General features: G+C 39.5%; 1 protein-coding gene and 1 pseudogene across 1 annotated transcript in view; both read right to left on the bottom strand.

Moving 5' to 3' along the window:
• The window catches only part of SCP2 (sterol carrier protein 2), a 107,594-nt gene that overhangs the window by 43,016 nt on the left and 40,261 nt on the right, over positions 1 to 24,317 (bottom strand). Inside the window, exons 8-11 of the mRNA XM_075556199.1 lie at positions 17,610 to 17,696; positions 16,037 to 16,187; positions 14,781 to 14,928; positions 8,594 to 8,701 (exon numbers count right to left, since the gene is read on the bottom strand). Coding sequence (XP_075412314.1) covers positions 8,594 to 8,701; positions 14,781 to 14,928; positions 16,037 to 16,187; positions 17,610 to 17,696 — 494 coding nt within the window. The remainder of the gene's footprint in view (positions 1 to 8,593; positions 8,702 to 14,780; positions 14,929 to 16,036; positions 16,188 to 17,609; positions 17,697 to 24,317) is intronic.
• On the bottom strand, positions 17,114 to 17,222 carry LOC142438036 (U1 spliceosomal RNA; annotated as a pseudogene).

The following is a 24,317-nucleotide window of genomic DNA, read 5'->3' as shown; positions in this document are numbered from 1 at the left end:
GCATAATCAATAAAACACAGTATCTTTCTGATATTCTCTACTTTCCATTAAGATCCATCTGACATCAGCAATGATATCCCTTGTTCCACATCATCCTCTGAAGCCAGCCAAAATCTCTGGCAGCTCCTAGTCAATGTACTGCTGCGACCAGTGTTGACTGATCTTCAGCACAATTTTACTTGAAAGTGATCTCAATGATATTGTTCTATAATTTGAGCATTCTGTTGGGCCACTTTTCTTCTGGATGGGTTCCATGATTTCTGTTAGGTGTCATCAAGTTGTTTCCACTGAATAGTGACCCTAAGTACGAGAGAACAAAACCCTACCTAGTCCTGCACCACCCTCACAATCATTCCATTGTTGCAGCCAAGCCACGGTATCGATCTGTCTTCTGGAGGATCTTCCTCTTTTTTGTTGATCCCCTTCTCTGCCGAGCAAGACGTTCTTCACTAGGGACTGATCCCTTCTGCCAAGATGCAAAGAGTGTGAGGCATAATCTCGCCATTCTTGCTTCCAAGGAGCATTCCGGTCGTACTTCTTCCAAGATAAGTTTGTTCTGGCAGTCCGTGGTGTATTTAATAGTCTTCACCAACACCATTATTCAAAGGCATAAATTCTTCTTTGGTTTTCCTTATTCGTTGTCCAGCTTTCACATGCATATTAGGTGATTGAAAATACTGTGGGTGGGTCAAGTCCTCACAGGGTCATCATCTGATGCTTCCTGGGTCATTCAGTATCTTGCCAATAGAATCCTTCAATATTTCAACTTGTGGCTTGAATTTTTTCTTCAGCTTTTTCTGCTTGGGAAATGCTGTCTATTTTTCCCTATTGATTTTCAAACTCCAAGTATTTGCACGTTTTATTATAATACTTTATCTTTTCAAGCAACCCTTTGAAACCTTTTGTTCAGGTTTTAGTTCATTATTTCTCCCTTTTACTTAGCTACTCTACAGCAACAGTTCTCAACCTGTGGGTCGTGACCCCTGTGGAGTGGAACAACCCTTTCACGGGGGTTGCCTAATTCATAATAGTAGCTAAGTTATGGTTGGGGGGGCACCACAACATAAAGGGTCGCGGCATTAGGAAGGTTGAGAACCACTGCTCTACAGTCAAGAGTAAATTTCAGAGACTCTTCTGACATCCATTTTGGTCCTTTTGTCCTCTTTTTCATAACATCTTGCTTTCTCCATGTATGATGTCCTTGATGTCATTCTCCGAATCACCTGATTTTTGGTCATTAGTATTCAGTACATCAAATCTACTCTTGATATGTTCTCTAAATTCAGGTGAGATATAATCAAAGTTGTATTTTGCCTGTCTGTAGACTTGTTTTAATTTCCTATAGCTTCAACTTGAATTTGCATATGAGCAATTAATGGTCTGTGCCACAGTCATCTCTGGTCTTGCTTCGACTGATAAAAATATTGAGTTTTACTATCATCTTTACACACATGGAGTCCATTTGATTCTTACACAGTTCATTCAGCAAGCTCCAGGTAGATGGCTGCCATGTTTTGTTGTTGTTTCTAACTTTACCTATATCTCTCTGCCTCCCGACTTTCTTATATATGATTTGAAGCACTTATTGACCTTTTGGTCTTATGTAAAAAAAAATGTTCTTTCTTCTTTAACGGCAGTACTCAAGGTTGAAAAATCTTTCCTCTTAAAGGTGACTTCAGGGAACAGTTCCCATTTAAAGTTTAAAGAGCACAGTCTCAGGAACTCACCCCATCTCAATAGGTCAAGTAAGTCTCAATTCTTTAAGAATTTGAAGTTTTGTTCCCTATTTTTCTTCCCTCTTCTCAAGTCATCTATTGTTTTGCTGAACAGAACATTAAGTAGTAGTAGCTTGGCTGGCACCATCTACTACTTCTGGTCTCAGGGTTCGGTCTCAGGGCCTGGGAGGCAGCGGTTTGTGTAGACACTTGGCCCTATGTCCATTCCCTTCTCTAATTCTTGAGTTTTCTTCTTTTTTACTTGTTCCAGATAAATAAAGAAGAACGATCGCATTGCAAGCGGTCACTCATCAGCTTTTAAGACCCCAGACACTGCTCACCATACTAGCACGTAGAACACAGACTGTAAGAACCCTGCTATGCCCACTGACTAGCTTGTCCCACAGGCTATAGCCCCAACCCCAAACCAAGAAAAGTAATTTCATGAAGTCATTGCTTATGTCTCATTAGTATCAGCAGGAGCCCTGGTGGTGCAGTGGTTACCCGTTGGGCTGCTAATTGCAAGGTCAGCAGTTTGAAACCAGCAGCTGTCCCTCGGGATTAAGAGTTGAAAACTCACAGGGGCAGTTACACCCTCTCCTATTAGGGCCTGTGAATCAGAACTGACTAGACAGCAGGGAGATTTTGAGTGAGAATTCATATCAGTATCTGCTCATCCCACCCCACCCCCCACGTTTTGGGGTGGCTGTTATTACAGCAAAATCAACAGAGCTTCATCTTTAAGGCTCCTTCTCCAAGAGTACTGAGTTCCTACCAGAATAGTATTATTCTACAACTAAGCGAATACCATGAAAGTCTGGAGAAGGAAGCCTCCCCCTCTGTAATCCCCAGCGTGAACGCAGCACGTTGGAGAAGCACGTCCTTGGTCATTTTCCGATGCTCTTGGGATCGCCCTGCTGCAGTGTGCCATCCGAGCAGCCAAGGTAAAATGACTGACACTACTCAGAACTGTCCTGATGATAGATTTTCCAGGAGTCTGGATTTGTTCTTGGCTGTACTACAGTTAAAGGCTGTGTCAGATTTACTTGAAACATATCCAAATCTTCCATATGTAGCAAGTAAACTTTTATTCTTTAATAATTCCTCAGCTCTATTCAGAGTACCACTCAAATTACCAAGATTTATATGTTTTTCCCTAAAACAATCCTTCGAAACCTGATGATAAAAGGAGAAACATTTTTTAAAATGACCAACTTACCAGCAAGGTTGTCTAAAATATTGGAGAGGGTTATCTAAGAGTAGTGTACAAAAGTGTAAGTCTCTCTTCAAAGTCCTTTAAAATTGGGTACATTTTATATTCCTGGGTGTTTGGGGTTAGTTTTTAGTACTCAATAGAGTGAACTTGATGACCTGCCAAGATGGCTAAGAGTTGATAAAAGAACACAAAATTGACACAGTTGTAGAAAAAAAATAAATGCTCTCATACTCTACTTTGGGAGTATACTCTCTCTTGTTGGGAGGATACACTGCAACAATTTTTTTGCGGGGGGGGGGGCAGTACTTCATCAATTTTCAGAGATCTATGACCCTCTGATACAGTGAATCCACTGTCTGGAGTTTATCATATGAATATGTTTGTAAAACGAAACAGAGACAGAGAATACTTACTGCAACATGGGTTGTAATAGCAAACCAACCCTAAATAGTCCAGATGCCTACCAACAAGTGAATGAGTAGGTAAATATCTGTCTTATACTGGGAATACTATGAAGGCATTAAAAATAATAAACACTGTCTCTCAGGGATAATATAGAAAAAAATCTCTGAGATGTGGGAAAAAACAATCTACACACACACACAGGACAGCCAAAGAGATAATTTAAAAAATCTATTATCATTTAATTCCATTTTTTATGAAATCTTTGAAATTCCTATTACAAACACACATGCATGAGAAAGATTATATGTACTGTGTGTTTATACAATTGTTTCATATTCATGAGTGAGTGTATATATGAGGGGCTTCAAAAAGCCCATGGAAAAAGAAAATTAAGCAATAATGGAATTTTTCTAGGAACTTTTTGAAGCTTCTCATATGTGTTGGCACAACATATAACAAGTTTTGGAAAAATACATAAAAAGTGTGAATAGATATTGAAACAGAAATAGGACTAAGGGTAAGGTCAAAGACAAACACTTATTAAGAAATGCTCAACTTTGTTATGTAGCTGTAATACTAGAGAGCACATGACACCCCTTTGCATAACGATTTAGAAGTTCCTCACAAGGTTAAAGGTACATTTGCCCATGGCCCTGCAATTCTACCCTTAGGTATTAACCCAAAAGAAATAAAAATGTATGTGTACAATTAGACATGTACAAAAACATTCCTAGCAGCCTTATTCATCACAGTTCATCAGGGAACAACTCAAATGTTCATGAACAACAGAAGAGATCAATAAACTGGTATATTTAAAAAGTTGAACACTAGTGGATAATAATAGTATTGATATTGATATAAGAATCTATTGATACAAGAATAACAGATGAATCCTAAAGAAGCCAGACACAAAAGTATAAGGACATATGGTACAATTCCATTTATCAGATGCTTTAAGAAACACACAATCAAACTATGGGGATAGAAAGCAGAAAACATAAGGTTGAGGTGGAAGGCACTGGGGTAAAGAGAATTTTTTGACTGAAAGAGAGAGAAGTGTGTGGGGATGTTAGGGAACTAACTACAAAGATGCACAATGGAACTGTGGTAAAAATGTTGTGTATTTTGTTTTGGTCAGTGGTTACATGATATATATAACCCTCAAAACTTCATGTACAAAACACTTGATATTTTGCATTTTAATGTATGAAAATTATACTTCATTTTTTTTAAACTGATGATCTAATCAATATGAAAAATTATGTTGTTACCAGAAAGCGTGGTTCCTGAGTGTTTCAGTAGATAGCAGAACCAATGGTGTGGATCTCTTTCAGGGATTCCTACCTGAAGGTTGTTTAACTTCCTAGATGTTTACATTAATATTTTCCTTCAAACTGGCGAGTTTTCAGCCACATTTCTTCGAATATTCTTTCTACTCTCCCTTTCTCTCCTGCCCTTCTGGCCTACCATTACATGGTCTGCCATTTATGTCTAATGACATCCCGCAGGTCTCTGAAATACTGTTCACTGTTCCTCTTTTTATTTTTCTTGTTTCTCGGACTGGGTATCAATTGACCTGGCTTCAAAATCACAGAGTCCTTATTTTGCCTACTCAGTCGGTTGTCGTGCCCTGCTAGTGATTTTTCCATTGCACTTGTATTTTTCAACTCCGGAATTCTCTTTGGTTCTTTTCTATCTCTTTGCTGGTGGAACGTCACTCTCATACTTTAATTCTTTTTACCAGGTGTCTTTTAGTTCTTTGAACATATCTAAATAGCTGATTAAAATCTTCTTCTAGTGACTCCTAAGTCTGGGCTTCCTCACTGACAGCTTCTATTGACTGCTTTCTGTCCTCTAGATAAACTATCCTTGCTAGTTTCTTTGAATGTCTCAAAATGTCTCATTTTGTTGGAAACTGCATGATTTAAATAATTTGGCAACTCTACAAATTCCATTCTTCCCTTCCCAAGGTTTCTGGTTGCTGTTGATTGTTTGTTTAGGGACTTCAATGAATTCTGTAATGTCATGTTCTTTATCATGAATGGCCACTGAGGTTTCTGCTGAGGTAGCATAGTGATCAGTGAACGAGATTTCCTGAATTGCCTGGAATGAATACACCTGCCAGTCTGCTCAGGGGTCCAGTGCTGGGACCCTCAGATGGAACATTTAGGAAGTTTACAAGTCTACCTCAGCCTTCACGTCCTGCTTGTGCAGATCCTCAAGGTAAGTCAGAAATGAACGCTTACGGAGGGTCGGTCTTGAGCATGCACAGAGCACTATGAATGCACGTGGCCTTCTAGATTCCTAGGAGGCTGCCAAGGGCTTTCAGAGCTCCCTGTAAACATCTCATTCCACATAGTTTCCTCTGAAGTTTTCTACTAATATCTGTTTGTCTCAATTGTTATCACCACTTCAGGCAGTTCAGTTATCAAATGGTCACTGACCATTTACAACAAATGCACACACCCCACCCCCACCCCCCACCCCCGGAGAAGACTGAACTGGGTGGGCTCGGAGTCAAGTTAAATAATGATAAAACTTTCCGGTGGGATTTTCCAGAAGACTTCCAGCCAAGTCAAATAAAGTCGGTTTTCTGGGAGCAGGGCTTTGAGAGAGTGTCAACAGCATTCTGACTCTTCACTGGCGAATGGCCTGCCAGTTCCCTCCTAACTGTGGACTATTGGTTTTCCAGGCTACTTACCATGCAACTATCACTACGCTATTTCTCACCCCAACCAGATAACCATTGGTTTGTACCCATTAAGCAGTAACTCCCCTTTCCCCACGCCCCCAGACCTGATAAGCTCTCTATCTTCTTTCTGACTCTATGCATTTGCCTGTTCTATATATTTCATATAAGTCATTTTGTTTATTTCATTCATGTTTTCAAGGTTCATTCATCTTGTGGCATGAATTACAATTTCATTCCTTTTTATGGTTTAATAGAATTCTATTGTGCCATGGGTGCTCATGAGTGTGTGCAATTTTATATAATAAATTCTCGAAAAAAATGAGGAGCTGATTCTAAGGGCCCAAGTGGAAAGCAAATGTTTTCAGAAAGATAGGGGCAACAAATATACAAATGTGCTTGGCACAATAGATGTATATATGGATTGTGATAACAGTTGTACGAGGCCCCAATAAAATGATTTAAATAAAAATAAAATTCTCATTACATTTTATTTTTCTATTCATCTATTGATTGGGTTGTTTGCACCTTTGGACTATTGTGAATAACATTAGTGTTTAGGAAGTCTGTTTGAGTCTCTGCTTTCAACTGTTTTGTTATCTACCTCGGATTGGTAGATACCAATTACCGTCTGACTCAGCAATTCCAAACCAAGGTAGAAAACCAAGTAAGTGAAAGCAGAGACTTAGTGTCAGATGGTAATTTTGTATTCAACTGTTTAAGGAACAGAATAGTTAAATTAGTGGTGGAAAGAACTGAAGACGCTTTTAGCAGTACCACTGGAACACAGAAACGAGTTGGGGCAACCATGCTATTGGAAGAAAGTACCCCTAAACTTCCTAATGACTGCCGAGAAACACAATCCACACCATTTTTCACAACAGCCTGTGATTTTTACACTAGAATCTAGTTATAATATTCAGAAGTCACGAAATGATCGGTGGTCAGAATCATCACAAAACTGATGCAACTCAAAAGGCACATTGTTATCTTAAGCCTCCTATAAGGTAGCTACTGCTGATAGTGAGACCTGAGTTTGGGTCAGCATACCTAATTCTCTTCCTGCTGGAAATGACCAGGAGTAGAGATAAGTTTTTATTAGGGGTACAATATCAGCTGCGGAGCAACCCTATTTTAAGTTTGCAATACACTTGCTTTTGCTGGTGTTATTTTTAGACAATGAAGAAACCAGTTAATAAAACCTTCAGCTTCTTCAAAATAAAAAATTTTAGAAGACCATGCAGGAAAAAAACCCCAAATCCCCGTATCTTTAGAAAACATAAGTTTGAATGTTATTGTTAAAAAGTAATTGTAGAAATTGCCTTATATAATTTCTTAATTTAACAATGATACAAGCAAAGAGTCAGAGTAATAACTAACTGCTAATTCACAGATATAGTCAGTCACAAAGCAGCAGAATCAATAGCTAAGGTTCAAATTTTTTTAAAAGATTCAAATTTCATAACTTCAAGTTCAAGTATCTCAAGAGAAAAAAATATTATTAAATGGGGAGCTAATAGCAATCAGTACAAAAAAGAAGAAAATGTTCCAAAATCGATTGTGGTAATGATTGGATAATACTTCTTGATATGATTGAATAACTCAATTGTTTGATATGTGGATTATGTGCCAATAAAACTGGTTTATTAAAAAAAGAGAAAAAACGCTCTATCAACCAGATAAACAACTACATATAAATAATGTGTTCACCTCAAATGATTCTTAACTAGCAGGTCTGGCAAGATTTCTGTTAGGCAGCACCTTGTGACTTCAATTGCACACGTGTCTGAAAGTAGTGTACTAGAACCTAAATTCTGAGCACTCCGTTCGCTGGATTTGGATGGCGGTGAAAACCCAAATGCCACTTGCAGGGTCCCCACACAGATCATTTGTTCTGATCATTAACCACAGATATAAATAGTCTCACCTTCAGCAAAGTGTATCAGAAAGTGGGTTACCTCCCCTCCTCTCTAGCCAGCAGAGGGAGGGGCAGTCTCTCCTAGGGACTGGCGTGCAGGGCCCTATCAGTCGTGCTGTGACTGCCTTATTCAAAAGGTCTTGGACCAATCTTATAAGTTCTTCTATCTAACCAATTAGACCCCATTGCCCCCGTGATGTACTGAACTGCCACTAATCATTAATTTGTGACAGTCTCCTTCGTTCCAAGCCTAATTTAACAGCATCCTGACTGTGAATCCTTGAGCACCATTATGACCTGGTGCTACTGGCCTCCCTCCATCTGGATATGTCTGTGTTTTTGTCCCTTTTAAGACTTAATAAATGGTCTCCTTAAATTATATTTGGGAATGGAGTCCCCAAAACAGTAGTCATACTTTCAAATATACATATATTGCTAAATTTACAGTTTCAATGAATTCAATTCTCACTTAATAATCTGGATTACTTAAGTGTTTATATTTACAGGAAAATAGAAAATGCTGAGGCTAAACAACCATTTAAAACACCAACTGCTAAGTTCAGAGTCTTCTTTCAAATCAATGCCTAAATCATTTACATTTATGCAAAAAAGGATGACAGAAAACGTATGAAATCTGTTAGTAGCATTACCTGTAGCACCCAGTGGGTGTCCTTTTGAAATCAAGCCACCACTCGGATTAATGACCCACTTTCCTCCGTAAGTATTATCTCCTTGATCAACCAGCTTTCCACCTTGCCCTGTGGAGGGAGAACCAATCATCACAAATGTTGAAAATGCTGCTACAGCACGTTATCTTTCGTTTAACTTCCCGGCTCACAGATAATACGTTTCTCTCTTTCTTTTTAACTTCTTATTGTATGAGCCCTGGTGATACTGCTGGGGAAGCACTAGACTGCTAACCTCGAAGTCATCAGCGCATGCCTACCAGCTGTTCTGTGGAAGACAGATGAATTTCTTTGCTCCCATAAATAGATAGAGCCTCCAAAACCCTGTACCCCATCGCTCTAAGACAAAATCAACTGGGTGGCAGTGGACTTTGATATTACAATTTGGGTGGAAGTTTCCTGAGCAAGTTAAGTTTCCCCATCATTATGTTTTGGACATTGACTACATTCCCTCCATGTAAACAGCATTCTTCCCACTTCTTCCCTGAGTTGTTCATTTCAATCCATCCTTCTTTCCTTCCCCTTCATGAGGTGTATGTGCCTTCCTGGTGTTTCTATTCACTTTACAAGCCTAGTGTCTAGATAGAAGCTGATCCCTGGGGTGGAGTTCAATCCCAGGCTGACTAGTGTCTAAGGTCACATTCTAGTGGAGGAGGGTTTCTAGCAGTTTTTAATGAGACTAGTAACTAAGGTGTTTATGATTGTTTAATCATGAAATATTATTTTCTCCTTCGCTGTCCACAATCAACTATTATAATCTTAATCAAAGTAGACAGTAGTGATAGTCAAGAATTTCTAGGAGCAAACATTTTTTCCCTTAAATCATTTTATTGGGGGTGTCATACAACTCTTATCACAATCCATACATACTTCCATTGTGTCAAGCACATTTGTACACTTGTTGCCCTCATCATTCTCAAAACATTGAGCAAACATTTAACAACCTAAAATAACTTCAATTGGATATAAACATTTCTAGAGTTTAATTGATAATGAGTCATAAAATCTTATATTTTCCAGGTCTGTCTAAATAAGATAGGCTGGATGAACAATCTGGAGGAGAAAACAACGAGACTGACAGTTCCAGGGGGGAATGGGAGAGGGAGGTTGGGGGGGGGGGGGAAGTAGTGGTGTTAACAAATCCAGGGACAAGGGAACAAGAAGTAAGGACGGTGTAGGAGGCCTGGTAGGGCATGATCAAGGGTAATGTAACCAAGAGGAATTACTGAACCCCGAATGAAGAGTGAGCATGATAGTGGGACAAGAAGAACGTCAAAGGAAACAGAGGAAAGAGCTAGGAGGCAAAGTGAATTTATAGAAGTCTAAATAAAGGCATGTACATATGCAAATATATATGAGGATGGGAAAATAGATCTATGTGCATATATTTATAGGTTTAGCACTAAGGCAAGAGAAGGACATTGGGCCTCCACTCAAGTACTCCCTCAATGAAAGAATACTTCTTCTATTAAATTGGTATTCTATGATGCTAACCTTTCCGACACAACCACTGAAGACAAAGTGGGTAAATAAGCAAATGTGGTGAAGAAAGCTGATGGTGCCCGGCTATCAAAAGAGATAGCATCTGGGGTCTTAAAGGCTTGAAGGTAAACAAGCGGCCATCTAGCTCAGAATCAATAAAGCCCACATGGAAGAAGCATACCAGCCTGTGTGATCACGAGGTGCCGAAGGGATCAGTTATCAGGCATCAAAGAACAAAAAATCATATCATTGTGTGCTCACCTCCATAATACAATTACTGAAGAAAATTGGGTGCATAAGCAAATGTGGCGAAGAAAGCTGATGGTGCCCAGCTACCAAAAGAGAAAACACCTGGGGTCTTAAAGGCTTGAAGGTAAACAAGCGGCCATCTAGCTCAGAAGCAACAAAAGCCACATGGAAGAAGCACACCAGCCTGTGTGATCATGAAGTATTGATAGGATCAGGTGTCAGGCATCATCAGAACAAAAAATCTTATCATAGTGAATGAGGGAGGGAGTGCAAAATGGAGACTCAAAGCCCATTTGTAGGCCACTGGACATCCCCTTACAGAAGGGTCTTGGGGAGGAGACCAGCCAGTCAGGGTGCGATGTAGCAACAATGAAACATACAACTTTCCTCTAGTTCCTAAATACTTCCTCCTCCCCCACTATCATGATCCCAATTCTACCTTACAAATCTGGCTAGATCAGAGGATGTACACTGGTATAAATAGGAACTGGAAACACAGGGAATCCAGGACAGATGATCCGTTCAGGAACAGTGGTGTGAGTGGCGACACTGGCAGGATGGCGGGAGGGTGGGCTGAAAAGGGGGAACCGATTATAAGGATCTACGTGTGACCTCCTCCCTGGGGTATGGACAACAGAAAAGTGGGTGAAGGGAAATGTCAGACAGGGCAAGATATGACAAAATAATAATTTATAAATTATCATGGGGTCATGAGGGAATGGGGAGCAGGGAGGGAGGGGAAAAATGAGGAGCTGATGCCAGGGGCTTAGGTGGAGAGCAAATGTTTTGAGAATGATGAGGACAATGAATGTACAGATGTGCTTTACACAATTGATGTAAGTATGGATTGGAATAAGAGTTGTATGAGCCCCTAATAAAATGATTAAAAAAATAAAAATAAATTTTGAAAATCTTCTATTTTCAAAATATGTCCTGCAAGAAAGAAAACTATTAGCTTTTAAGATTGTTCAAATATAAAAGAGTTCAGAGAGGCAGAAGTAGAAATTGAAGCAATATTTTATCTACAATAATTATTCCATATTTAATATTTGATATTTTCTTCAAAATGTATTCTTTCCTTGCATTTTCAAATATGCTGCTATGTACTATGTAAATTTTGTTAATATGGAGAAAAAGCGAAGTTTTGTGGCAGATTTTTCCAATGCAATATGTTATTTGATTTCTTGGCTGCTGCTTTTATGGGTATTGATTTTGGATCCAACAAATGAAATCCTTGAGACCACCACTTCCTCAATATTGTGTCCATTTATCATGAAATTGCTTATTAGTTCAGTTTTGAAGATTTTAATATTATGTTGCTGTTTAATCCATACTGAAGACTATGGTTTTGGTCATCCTACACAAAAGTATTGCTATAATACCATAGAGACCTTTATTAAATGAAAATATCAAAATATAAAGCCATTGTTTCTTGATATCTCCTCCTTAGGTCTAAACACTTCCAAAGAGGGTGTTTCCATCTCTCTAACTACTCTGAAGAATTCTATACTCTGCAATTTACATCAAGTCAAAACATCAATTTTTGCACGATTCCAATCATGTTCCTTTGAAATGTGCCTTGAGTTTAAAACCCGCTGCCATCAGGGAAATGCTAATTGAAGACAACCTACAGGGCTGAGTAGAACTGCTGCATAGGATTTGAGCCCGCAGATGTTACCAAGGGCAGGCAGCCTGGTCTTTCTCCTTGTAGCTGAATGCTTAATTCAGTGTGCCTCCATGATTCCTTTGAATTTAGCATACAAAAACAAATCTGGAGGGCTAAGATCAGGCTGTAGTGTAGGTGGCTAAGGTTTCCCAATGAAATTCCCTTGCTACCATTGAAGATGAGTAGGTGCATTGGCATGATGGAAAAGAATTTGTTCCCACAATTTCCCCGACTTATTTCTAACTAATGCAGTTTTCAGGTTTTTCCCCAAATTTTTCTTAAAACCTCTTAATAAACCCTAGTGATCATCCTGTGACCTTCAAGAAAATTATCAATTACTCTTTGCAATTCCAAGCAACAATCACCATAACCTTCTAAGTTGACCTCTCTGCTTTGAATTTAACTAACCTAGCATGGTCTCTTAGAAGCCACTGCTTTGCTTGAATCATACTGGTAAATCCAAGACTCATCCCTGGCTATGTTTCGTTCCATAAAATCATACTCAATAACTCCGTCTTGTTTTAAAGGTTGATGAATTAACTCTTTGAGCTAGCTGATCCTCGCACACTTCATTCACCAAGACAAGCTGACCAAGACCAAGATGGTCCCTTAAAAATGAAAAACCACGAGAATCCAACTTCAGCAGCTACTGCATCAATGCGAACTCCACAGGCTTCTTCCACCAGCTTTTGGACTTCAGCCACAGCCTCACATTTCTTGGCTCAACTTGGAGATCTTCCTTGGCCTTCCATAATTCATCTGAAAACTAGTGTCTTGTGGACAGCAGCATTCCCATAAACTTGTTGCAAAGTTTCAATGATTCAGGGAGATGCTTACTTGAGTTTTTCAAAAATATCATAGGAGCCTTGACCTCAAAAACTTGTTTTTATTTTTAACAGCAGTAGTGTCATTTTTTTCTCAAGACACCCTCAGGAGACTAAGCCCAGCAGGTTCCTGAGAGAACCTGCCTGCAGCCATTCACTAAGCACAGAGCAGGCTGAGACTTTGGAACAAGCCCGTGCAGGAGTGAACCGGAGCCCTGGTGGCGGTACTCTGTGATGTGCCCATGTGTGCACTCAAGATTGAGCATGTACTTGAGCATGCTAGGGAGGCTTAAAAAAATTAATGGAACTAAAGGATGAAAATTTTCCATGAGCTTTTTGAAGCCCCCTCATGTATGTGTGTATTTATAACACAGATACATCGATAGATAGGCAGATGATTCTTGACAAAAGTACAAATGGGAAACAAAATGTTTTCCTGACAAATGGTACAAGGTATTAGATGCAGCAGAGGGAAATCAACACCAATATCTTACAAAATACACAAAAACTCATTCAAAATGGATCATACACTTAACTGTAAGACCTAACATTCTAAAAATGATAGAATAAAAATAGGAAAAAGATGTTAAGAACTTGAAAGTGACAAGTTTCTTAGAATACAAATAACATGAACCATGAAAGAGCCAAAAAGATAAATTACACTTGATCAAAATTTAAGATTCATTCTTCAAGAGATACCATAAAAAAAAAACCAAGGCAAGACAGACCATCTTAGAATATAGTCTCAGCATACATATATCTGACAAATGACTTATATTCATAACACATAAAAAGAAAAAACAAACAAAAAATTCATGCAACACAACAGAGAAGACAAACCAACAATAAAATGGCAAAATATCTGAAAACGGACATTTCACAAAAGATACATGAATGACCAATAAACACATTAAAAGATATACAGCACCATTACCGTAAACACTTGAGTATAAGCCGAGTTTTCCAGCACATTTTTAATGCAGTTTTTGTGGTAAAATTAGGTGCCTCAGCTGATATTCGGGTCAACTTATACTCGAGTATATATGATACTCTCATTTGGGATATGCAAATTGAAATTAAAAACAAGATACAAATAAATACTTTAACTAGATGCTGTAGAGTCAATTCTGGCCCATATTGACCCGGTTGTGCTAAAAAGTACACCTGTGCTCTAGAGAGTTTTTGGGGAGTGGATCACCAGGTCTTCCTCCCAACACATCCTTAGGGAGACTCAAGCCTCCAACTTTTCAGTCAGCAGCCAAGTGTGTCGACTGTTTGCACTATTCCGAGACTACACATTCTTTGCATTGCTGTTAGGTGCTGTCAAGTCGGTACTGACTCATACAACAGAGCAACACACTGCCTGGTTCTGGGCCATCCTTACAATCTGTTCTTATGTTTGAGCCCATTGTTGCAGCTACTGTATCAATTCATTTTGTCAAGGGTCTCCATCGTTTTCACTCTTTAGAATGATTAAAATTTCAAAACTGACCACAGTAAGTGTTGGCAAAGACGTGAAGCACGTAAAGCTCTTGGACACACCTGTTATTTTTGAAACATGGTAACAACCACCTACGAAAAGAAAACAAATCTTCCAGATCCCACCAACTAGTTTTTTCCATTTTCCTTCCTACAAATACTTATCCAAACTTAATTTGAAACAGTTGGAACTACATATTTCACTTCCAATCCTTTCTTCCCCATTTAATGCTATAAGCACCCTTGGTTTCAATTATCTTTACACTCGTATCCTAGTGTTGGCAACACTGAAGGTTCTACAGAGTCCAGCACCAACACCATTCACATTCACTTGCTAGCATGGCAGAGCCATCATGGTGGGGAAGGCGATTAGTGAATCATCTTGTTTAATGGTGAAAGTAAAGTCTCTCAGTGCAGTGTAACCGGTTAACCTGCTCCCTTCAGATAGTACCTTCCGGACAGAGTCCCAGTGCTTCATAAGTAAGGAGCTCGTTGACAGAAAAGCAATCATGGAGTTCTATTACATCAACATCACTTGGTTTCAGGCCAGATTTCTCAAAGCACTTTCTGGCAGCTTCTTTACTCATATCGAAACCAACCTAAAGCCAAAATCATATGCAAATTAGAGATATCAAAAACTGAGCTTTTTAGATAAGGAAATGTTCTAAGTGGTCAACATATGCATAACTTCAGTAGTTGAGAATTGATGGCACACATTAACATCTTAGTTTATTCTATATTACACACAAAGTCCAAATAAAACATTACTTAGGAGGGAGAACATATATATTAAATTTCATACTATAAAGTGTCTCATATAACACATATGAAAAGGACTTAGAATTTCTTTGGCCATATCTTGTGGCAAGTTACAGAACTCTATCAAACCACAACATAGAGTTGTAGTACATAGGTTACAGAGTTTTATCAATAGATCATTATGATTCAGAAACACTAAAACATAGGCAGACTTTCTATATGAAAACACACAATCTTTTAGATCATTTACGATTCAAACCTATGTGGTCCAAAGCCCAGGCTCTTAACGCCTCCTTGTGGTCAGATAATGAAAGATGCAGACGCAATTTTCTTCCAATGAAACTGCTGTGATGTGGGTCTAAGTCCCACCTCTGCCACATCCTCGCTTTGTGATTTGTCACAGGAACCCTTCCAAATTCAGTTATTATTAAATCACTTTGTAAACTGTAACTAATCACTGCTACGTTTATACGTATGAGTGTTTATTGTATAATGTGTACATGTATTCTCAAATACTCTACTAAGTCAAGATCAGAATTCTCAATCTCTTTCTTTCCTCCACTTTATACTCAATCCTCAGTGAGGATTTTCGAAGTGCAGGTGGAGTGGAGGTATCAAGAAAATTCATGGAAAACACCCTTGTTTTCCCCTAAACTCTTCACAGTTGGAATTAAGAGCATATCCAATCAACTCAAAATAAAAATACATAGTGCATGTATGAATTACACGTTATCATACAATGATGGTGGCTCCATTGCAAGAAGGATCTGTTCTCATCAGTTGTAATCCTGTAACAGACACTTAAGGATGTGTTGCAATATTAAAACTAAAACATTATTTTTCAAATAAATAGCTTCCAGAGCTATTTATGATGACAACTTGGTGCCACTTTGAAATTTTAAACAGATATCCCTCAATTTGATTAATAAAACAGAATCTCAAATATACCATTTTAATGACGCTTTTCTCTTCAAATGAGCTTGGAAAATCCGTCACCATCTCTTGGGCCAGAATTTCCACAGCTTTGGACTGCAGGCCGTGTTTCTGTACAAATGGTTCACTGGCCAAAATGGCTGCTGCAGCACCATCTGAAGTGGGACTAAAATGAAGTATGAGTGGTTACTTGCACCTGGTACCACCTGAAAGCAATCCTAAGATTCCAATCTAGGAGGTCTGTCTGTATAGGACAGTGGTTCTCCACCTTCCTCACGCCACGACCCTTTCATACAGTTCTTCATGTTGTGGTAAACCGCCAACCATAACATTATTTTTGTTGGCACTTCATAACTGTCATTTTGCTACTGTTATGAATCGGGCGACCTCTGTGAAAGAGTTGTTCGACATCCACCCACCCCCATGGGGTCGCGACCCACAGGTTGAGAACCACTGGTACAGGAAATAAGTAATGCGTGCTTGCAGGTCAGTAGACTGTATGATACCAACCATTAAAAATTCCCTGGGATTTCCCACTTGAAGAGTCAACCTTTTCTGAGGCCTTACATGACAGTCAGTGCGCCTTAGTCTTTCGCCCCAAAAGTTCTGATGGTGAAGAATCCTGGATTTGCCTCGTTAGCTGCATAAGGCATCATCTGGTTCCTTTTGATGAACCAGTACACAGATATTTCTATTCCAGAACAATAAAGATTCTACTGGAAGCCTATATAGCTCTAAATTTCCTATTCCCTAAATAACTCAGCCCTGGTATCCTTTCAGAAACTAAGAAAATATGTGATTTGGTTACGACTCTTGAGATCTCAAAAATCAATGCGTTCTTTTAGAACATGCTGAGAAGGAAGATGACAAAGAGCAGGAAGCTCTTAGAAAGCTCAGCTGGACTTTCTTTGTGGCCAGATTCTCCTACTACTGTGCCTAATAAAGCTGATCCAATTTGTTGGCTTCCACACTAGGCAGCATCTCCAGGACACAGCCTGGTATGAACTCCACCACAGGAGGGAGCTATGCAGCAACTTCTCAGTCTTCTAGGGCACAGCGAGGGTCAACTTGTTTTCTTTTCTTATTTTTTTTAAGGGGAGAGCGAGGACGCAGTCCCCTACTACCACAAATTCTGCAGTCGAGTTTCCCACATTTGGGGAAATCGCAGGGGTCAGCACACTCTCCCCTGCCAGGTAAGTGTCAACTTGTTTTCAAGATATAACTATTATGATTCTTCGAGCTGGGATTTTATTCTCCGCTATCCCAGGTGAATAAAATTCCCTAGAGTGTACAGTGGAAAAAACAAAATACTCATGAATAAAACCTTTAGAGGGCACTAACCACCTAAGTCATGTTAATGAATAAATAAAAAGAAGCCAAGTAGGCAGACGGCAGATGAAGTCATATGACGCATGATTCAGCAAGAGAAGAGGCAGGCGAAAGCTGCATGTGCAGGAAGTAAGTTATGAGAATCAGGCAACCGCAGCAGAAGTTCTATGCAAGCCAGAGGAGAGGCAGCGGCAGGGCCCACGGCTTAGGCTGCAGCACTTCCATCTCTCTATTAAATATTGAAGTGTGTTTTTCTTACCAGCACTGCAAGACAGTCAAAATATCAGAAACTTTTCGAGATTTCATCACTTCCTCTAAACTGTATTCCTTCTGGAATTGGGAATACCTAAACACAAAATATTTAGTTACCAAATGTGAGTTAGCAATTGCAATATTGTTGAAATGTTCTTGACCAAAACTTAAAAGAATATTTCTTTTCAGAAATAAAAGGCAAACTTTTATGAATAATTCCAACTTTCAGCAAAGAATTAACTTAAATGTTGAGTTTGAAAAATTCTAACTCCAAAATACTATACCCTGCCAGCCTCAATCCAACCCTGGAAAATTAAAAATGCTATTACTTAAGAGCAAAATTAAATGATTTGCAGCTCAGCTAACTTTTATGGTGATACTGTATATGCAAGTACATTCGATGAAAGCTAATAAGAAAACTCTTGAATAAATGTGCAAAACCTGTGAGTTATCCTCATTTTTCAAAGCACATTTCTCTTCTGATCACTGGAGAGGAAATGTGATTTTAGCCCCACTGGCGCCTGGTTTCAGAACTACTGCTCGGACCACAACAGCAGCAGGAGACACCCAAAGGATTCCTAACAGCTGACTTCCACAGGGAGGGGATTGACAAGCTATTCAAATACAAAAAGGAGAGAGATGCTGTTGCTTTGACCTGCAGATTAGTGTCTGCATATTTGCTTCTGAAGTTAATTGTGTAAAAAAAAAAAAGTTAATTGTGACCACTGTCAATTTTCAGAACACTTAATGTGGCCTTAGAGCTATGTGCCAGAGCTTGTGCTAAGCAATGAGACGTGGACATAGTCTTGATCTTCAAAGAACTCAGTCTTATTCTGTGCAAATATATACTTCTAATGCAACATGACAAGTGTTGTTAATCGGGGTAAGATTGTCCAAATAACTGAGTAAAATAAAGGAGTCAAACACCTTCCTCAAGAATCATATACCCAAGCCACATGGACCTAACCTGGTGCAGCCCTGGGGGGAAAAAAAGAAAGAAAGCAAAAAAAAAGAATCATGTACCCAACACAACTGTCTTTCAAATACAACGTGAAACTAAGACATCCACATAAACAGAAACTATGGGAATTTGTAAAACCCAGAGCAAATTTACAAGAAAATACTGAAGAAATTGCTCTGGATGGAAAACAAACATCAAACTATAACATCCCCAAGATACCAAGTCAGCAAAAGAATTTTCAAAACTATGGTAGATTCTACAACATATACACAATTCTGTAACAGCAGTATTAAAAAAAACTTGTGAGTCCTTATAAAGATACATATGGTATGTACAGAAGTACGTGCATTTAAATATACAGAATTGCAAGCATATATATATATATATATATATATATATATATATATATATATAATAACAAATATAGGAACCATAACTCTGGATACTTCTTAGACATACCCAAACACCTCATGGGTCTGAAGGTTAAGGTCCACAGTCTCTTGAACACCTAAGTCAACTAGCATAAGAGTTTCTAAAGATAACGTTTTGCATCCTACTTTAGTGAACAGCATCTGAGGTTTTAAAAGGTGTAAGTAGTCATCTAAGATACAACTTTTGGTTTCTTCTAAAATGTAATAAAGGAAAGCAAAAGAAATCAAAGACTCAAGGAGGCAATTAGTCTAGAGCAGGAGTCCTCAAACTTTTTAAACAGGGGGCCAGTTCGCCATCCCTCAGACCTGTTGGAGGGCCGGACTATAGTTTAAAAAAAACTATGAATAAATTCCTATGCAGACTGCACATATCTTATTTTGAAGTAAAAAAAGGGCAAAAATGCCCAGTGGGCTGGAGAAATGCCCTTGGGCGGCCGCATGTGGCCCGCATGCTGCAGTTTGAGGACGCCTGGTCAGAGGACTAATGACCCACATAAAATACAGCCTCCTGCAGCCTGAGTCCGATCAGTAGATTGTGCTCAGCTTCCACTACTGAGTACTCTAGCCATTAAGTCTTGTTATTTAATACTGAAAGTTTTTTTTATTACCAACAGACCACCATCAGCTTCCCAGCTACATGCTGAGCCTATGTGTCTCTCCAAGCCTTGCTGAGGACCCATGAGACACAGCCATAGGCCAACTCTTTCTCCTTTTGGGGACCAAGGTGCTCCCTGGGGCAGGCAATGTGCAGGGGGGTCCTCAGGAAAGGAGTCAGAGGACAGGACCAAGCAGCATACCATGTGGAGGAGGGTTGGAGATGGCGCCCCTCTTGGCCCCACCAGAAAGGGTTACCCGGAGGGAGAGGTGGGGTGGGTAGGAGTGGGAGGCTCCCTAAGCAGTGACGGCTCCAGTGGCAAAGAGCACCTTGAAGAGGATGAGGATGAAGACAACCATCTTCCTGTTTCTCCACCAGAACTTGGAAGCCCTTTCTGCTACGTCATCTTGAAGTGCTTGGATGTGGCTTCCAGGTCCTCTGTCTTGTTGAGGAGATGGTCCAAGTTTTCTCCTCGGGCCAGGAGCCATTCTACTCTGTGGGTCATAATATTCTTGACTCACACCTCTTTACTCTGCAGGTCTGCCCCTGGTCATTTCCTCCTCCATTTCTCGGAGCGGCCAGGGCCTACCAACAGCGGAATTCTTGTCTAGTCAGTTTCCTCCTGGGACAAGTAAGTCTGGTATGTTTAATGAACTTGAGTTTTGTTCCACATTGTTCTCCCAGTCTAACAGGCACCTTCAATTGGCACTGAGAGAGAACATGTTATCAGGAACGAAAGCCACTCTTGGTGGCCATCTTTCCACCAAATACTACACTGGCCTCTAACCACCCAAGACGAATAAGCTCCTTAGAGCAACCAATGGTAGGAGACCAAATGGGCAGCATTTGCACAAAAGCAAAAATGAGAAAGCCCGAAGGATGGGGAGGCTGGAGGGATGGAAATGGAGAAAGCAGGGTGAAAATGGGAGAGTGCTGGCATGATGCACAGATTACAGATAATGTCACGGAACAAATTGTATCTAAAATCACCTAAAATATAATAAAATGATCAACAGGGGTAAAAAATAAAACAGAAGCAATGACTTTTGCCCTCGGCGGGGTTTATACTAGGAAGTAAAGCACACACAGATTATTTTACTGCTCCTTGGAATGATGTGCAGCAAGTTACTTTCTGTAACTCTTAATTTCCTAGTCTAGAATGTAGGGATATTAATATCTACTCTATTGAATCCTTTAATACTCTATGTGCCAGCACCCCTCATACTCCCCAAGATCCCAATACTCTATGTGCCAGGACCGCTGCTCATTTAGTGGGCTGCATGTCAGGCTGCTAACCACAGGTCAGCAGTTCGAAACCACTAGCGACTCTGTGGGAGAAAGGGGAGGCTTTCTATTCCCATAAAGAATTGCAGTGATAAAAAGAGAGAGTTACCGTCTTGGAGACCTATAGGGGCAGCTCTACTCTATCTTATAGGTCTGCTACAAGTTGGAATTGGAGTTGTTTATTTGGAGTATTGAGTCCTTACGAGGATAGGATGAAATAAAAATGTACATAAAAGTACTTAGCACATTGGCACAGTTAGCACCCAAAAAGTAGTTAATATTATTGTATTGCTATTTCTACATTATTCTATTTATATATAAGTATTCATATTTATATGTAATTATTTATCTTTATGAATTATTATATTATTTATTTAGATTATTTATTGCTATTGTGGTATTGTTCTTTTTGTGTGTGTGTGTGTGTGTGTGTTTTAATTTAATTTATTGTATTATTGATTGGGATGACTGCATCCTATTTGGTTCCACGAATGAATCTTGGGCTCCCCCTGTCATCCACAGCCTTCTTCAAACCAGATTCTCAGATGTTAGACTCTGATGCTCATCCCTCCCTTTGACTTTGGGTTTTGATGCTTCACAGTCCTTCGGTGACTGATGATGGTGTGGTTCTTGCATGTGGACTTAGTTGGCTTCTCATTTAGATGGCTGCTTGTTTGGAGACAAGCCTTTAAAACTCCAGACACTATTTTATCTGATAGCCAGGCACCATCTAATTCCTTCACCACATTTTGCTATAGCACCTGTATCTTCTGTGTTCCCTTCCTGAAGGTGAGTATGGAACAGGGCCGTGATGTCAGAACGAATTGTTCTTAAATTTGAGCTAGGATTTAGCATGAGCCCCAAACCCACTTCTGAATTTATGTTTATTTTCTTTCTATTTATTATTGAGAATTAACCCAAATGACAGGTCATTGGATCGTTCAATCATGTCAAGCAGAATGATACCCGTGCTTCCATAATTGGTTTCCAAAGATCCTATTTCTTCCTGGGTACCTTGACATCATCTCCCTCTTATCTCCCCACGTCTCCTCCACCCCCTCCCTGAAAAACTTGTTCTACTTTCTATCCCTAGAGGATCATTAGTCCTGGGTTTCATTTATCTAAATACAGAAAAACTTGTTTTGCAACCTCAAGAAGAAAATCCTCCCCTCCATAGCATTTCTGAGACACACCCAGATAAGGACAAACAAAAGACAATGACTGTCATACATTTGCCAGAATAATACATAACTTATTACAACATATAGGGCATTGATGTGGCAACACCTTATTTGTTACAAACAAGTCTCCCCAAGCGCTTCCTCAGACACCTTGTATTTTCTGACTTTTTTTTCTGTATTGAATCTTGTTATGTAGCATGAACTCAACTCCTAATGAACATATTTTCTTTAATTACCAGTAAATAAATACTAAGAATGAGGGATACAAAGATCAATTTAATGTAATCTTACTTCAGGTTTATTTGGGGATCTAAGCACCCATATTGCTCAATACAATAAGAGTTCCTGAGAGTTTATGACAGGAATGATTAAAACTTAACTTGGCTATTATATGTATTTTATAAACTTTTAACCTAATCAAAAGAAAAAATTAAGGAATGTCTTAAACTTTTAATATCAGCCATTTGGATTCTTTTGATTCAGAGTCATAGCTTTTTTTTGTAGTATTTTATTAAATCATTTTATTGAGGATTCGTACAGCTCTCATCACAATCCATACATACATCCATTGTGTCAAGCACATTTGTACAATTGCTGGCACCATCATTCGCAAAACATTTGCCTTCCACTTGAGCCCTTAGTATCAGCTCCTCATTTCCCCCCTCCCTACCCACTTCCCCCCTCATGAACCCTTCATAATTCATGAATTATCATTATTTTGTCATATGTTGCACTCTCCAATGTCTCCCCTCGCCCTCTTCTCTGTTGTCCATCCCCCAGGGAGGAGGTTATACGTAGATTCTTGTAATGAGTTCCCCCTTTCCATTCCACATTCCCTCCACCCTCCAGGAATCGCCACTCTCATCACTGGTCCTGAAGAGGTCATCTGTCCTGGATTCCCTTTGTTTCCCGTTGCTATCTGTACCAGTGTACATCCTCTGGTCTAGCCAGATTTGTAAGGTGGAATTGGGATCATGATAGTGGGGGGAGGGGGAGAGCATTTAAGAACTAGGGGAAAGTTATATGTTTCATCGTTGCTACCCTGCACCCTGACTGGCTCATCTTCTCCCCACAACCCTTCAGTAAGGGGTGTCCAGTTGCCTACCGATGGGCTTTGAGTCTCCACTCTACACTTACCCTCATTTACAATGATATAATTTTTTTGTTCTTTGATGCTTGATACTTGATCCCTTCGACAGCTCGTGATTACACAGGCTGGTGTGCTTCTTCCATGTGGGATTTGTTGCTTCTTAGCTAGATGGGTGCTTGTATATCTTCAAGCCTTTAAGACCCCAGATGCTGTTTCTTTTGATAGCCGGGCACTATCGGCTTTCTTCACCACATTTGCTTATGCACACATTTGTCTTCAGTGATCATATGTGGAAGGTAGGCACACACTGATATGATTTTTTTGTTCTTTGATGTCTGATACCTGTTCCCTTCTACACCGCATGGTCACACCGCATGGTCACAGGCTTGTGTGCTTCTTCCATGTAGGCTTTGGTGCTTCTAAGCTAGATGGCCGCTTGTTTGTCTGCAAATCTTTAAGACCCCAGATGCTGTATCTTTTGATAGCCGGGCATCATCAGCTTTCTTTACCACATTTGCTTATGCACACATTTGTCTTCAGCAATCGTGTCAGGAAGGTGTGCATCATGGAATGTCAATTTAATAGAACGTGTTCTTGCATTGAGTAAGTACTTGAGTGGAGGCCCAATGTCCATCTGCTGCCTTAATACTAAACCTATAAATATATGCATGTAGATCTATTTCCCCACCGTCCTATATAAATATATTTACACCTGTATGTGCCTGTATTTAGACCTCTATATATACCCTTCGTCACTTTCCTAATTCTTTCCTCTATTTCCTTTTACTTTCCTCTTGTCCCACTATCATGCTCAGCCTTCATTTGGGTTTCAGTAATTTCTCTCAATTGCATTGCTCTTGCTGAATCCCTACCAGGCCTCTCAAACCCTCCTTGCCACTAATTTTGGATCACTTGTTGCTCCCCTGTCCCTGGGTTGGTCAACACTACCTCCTTAGCCCCGCCTCCCCCAGAGTCATTGCTTTTAAAGGTCATTCTAAATATAAACAGATCAAGAAAGAAAATGGAAAAGTTGGCCAAGGGTTATTTGGACATAAATTTTTATAAGAAAAATATTCTAATAATTTTTATGGGATCTATATTTTCTTTTCAAGTATAAATTTCCATGTTTCAAAGCATGATGATTCAAGTGTTCAATATTTCATGTCTTTATAA

Source organism: Tenrec ecaudatus, chromosome 1, assembly GCF_050624435.1.
Source record: "Tenrec ecaudatus isolate mTenEca1 chromosome 1, mTenEca1.hap1, whole genome shotgun sequence".
NCBI classification, from domain to species: domain Eukaryota; kingdom Metazoa; phylum Chordata; class Mammalia; order Afrosoricida; family Tenrecidae; genus Tenrec; species Tenrec ecaudatus.
This window is presented reverse-complemented; position numbering and strand designations above follow the sequence as displayed.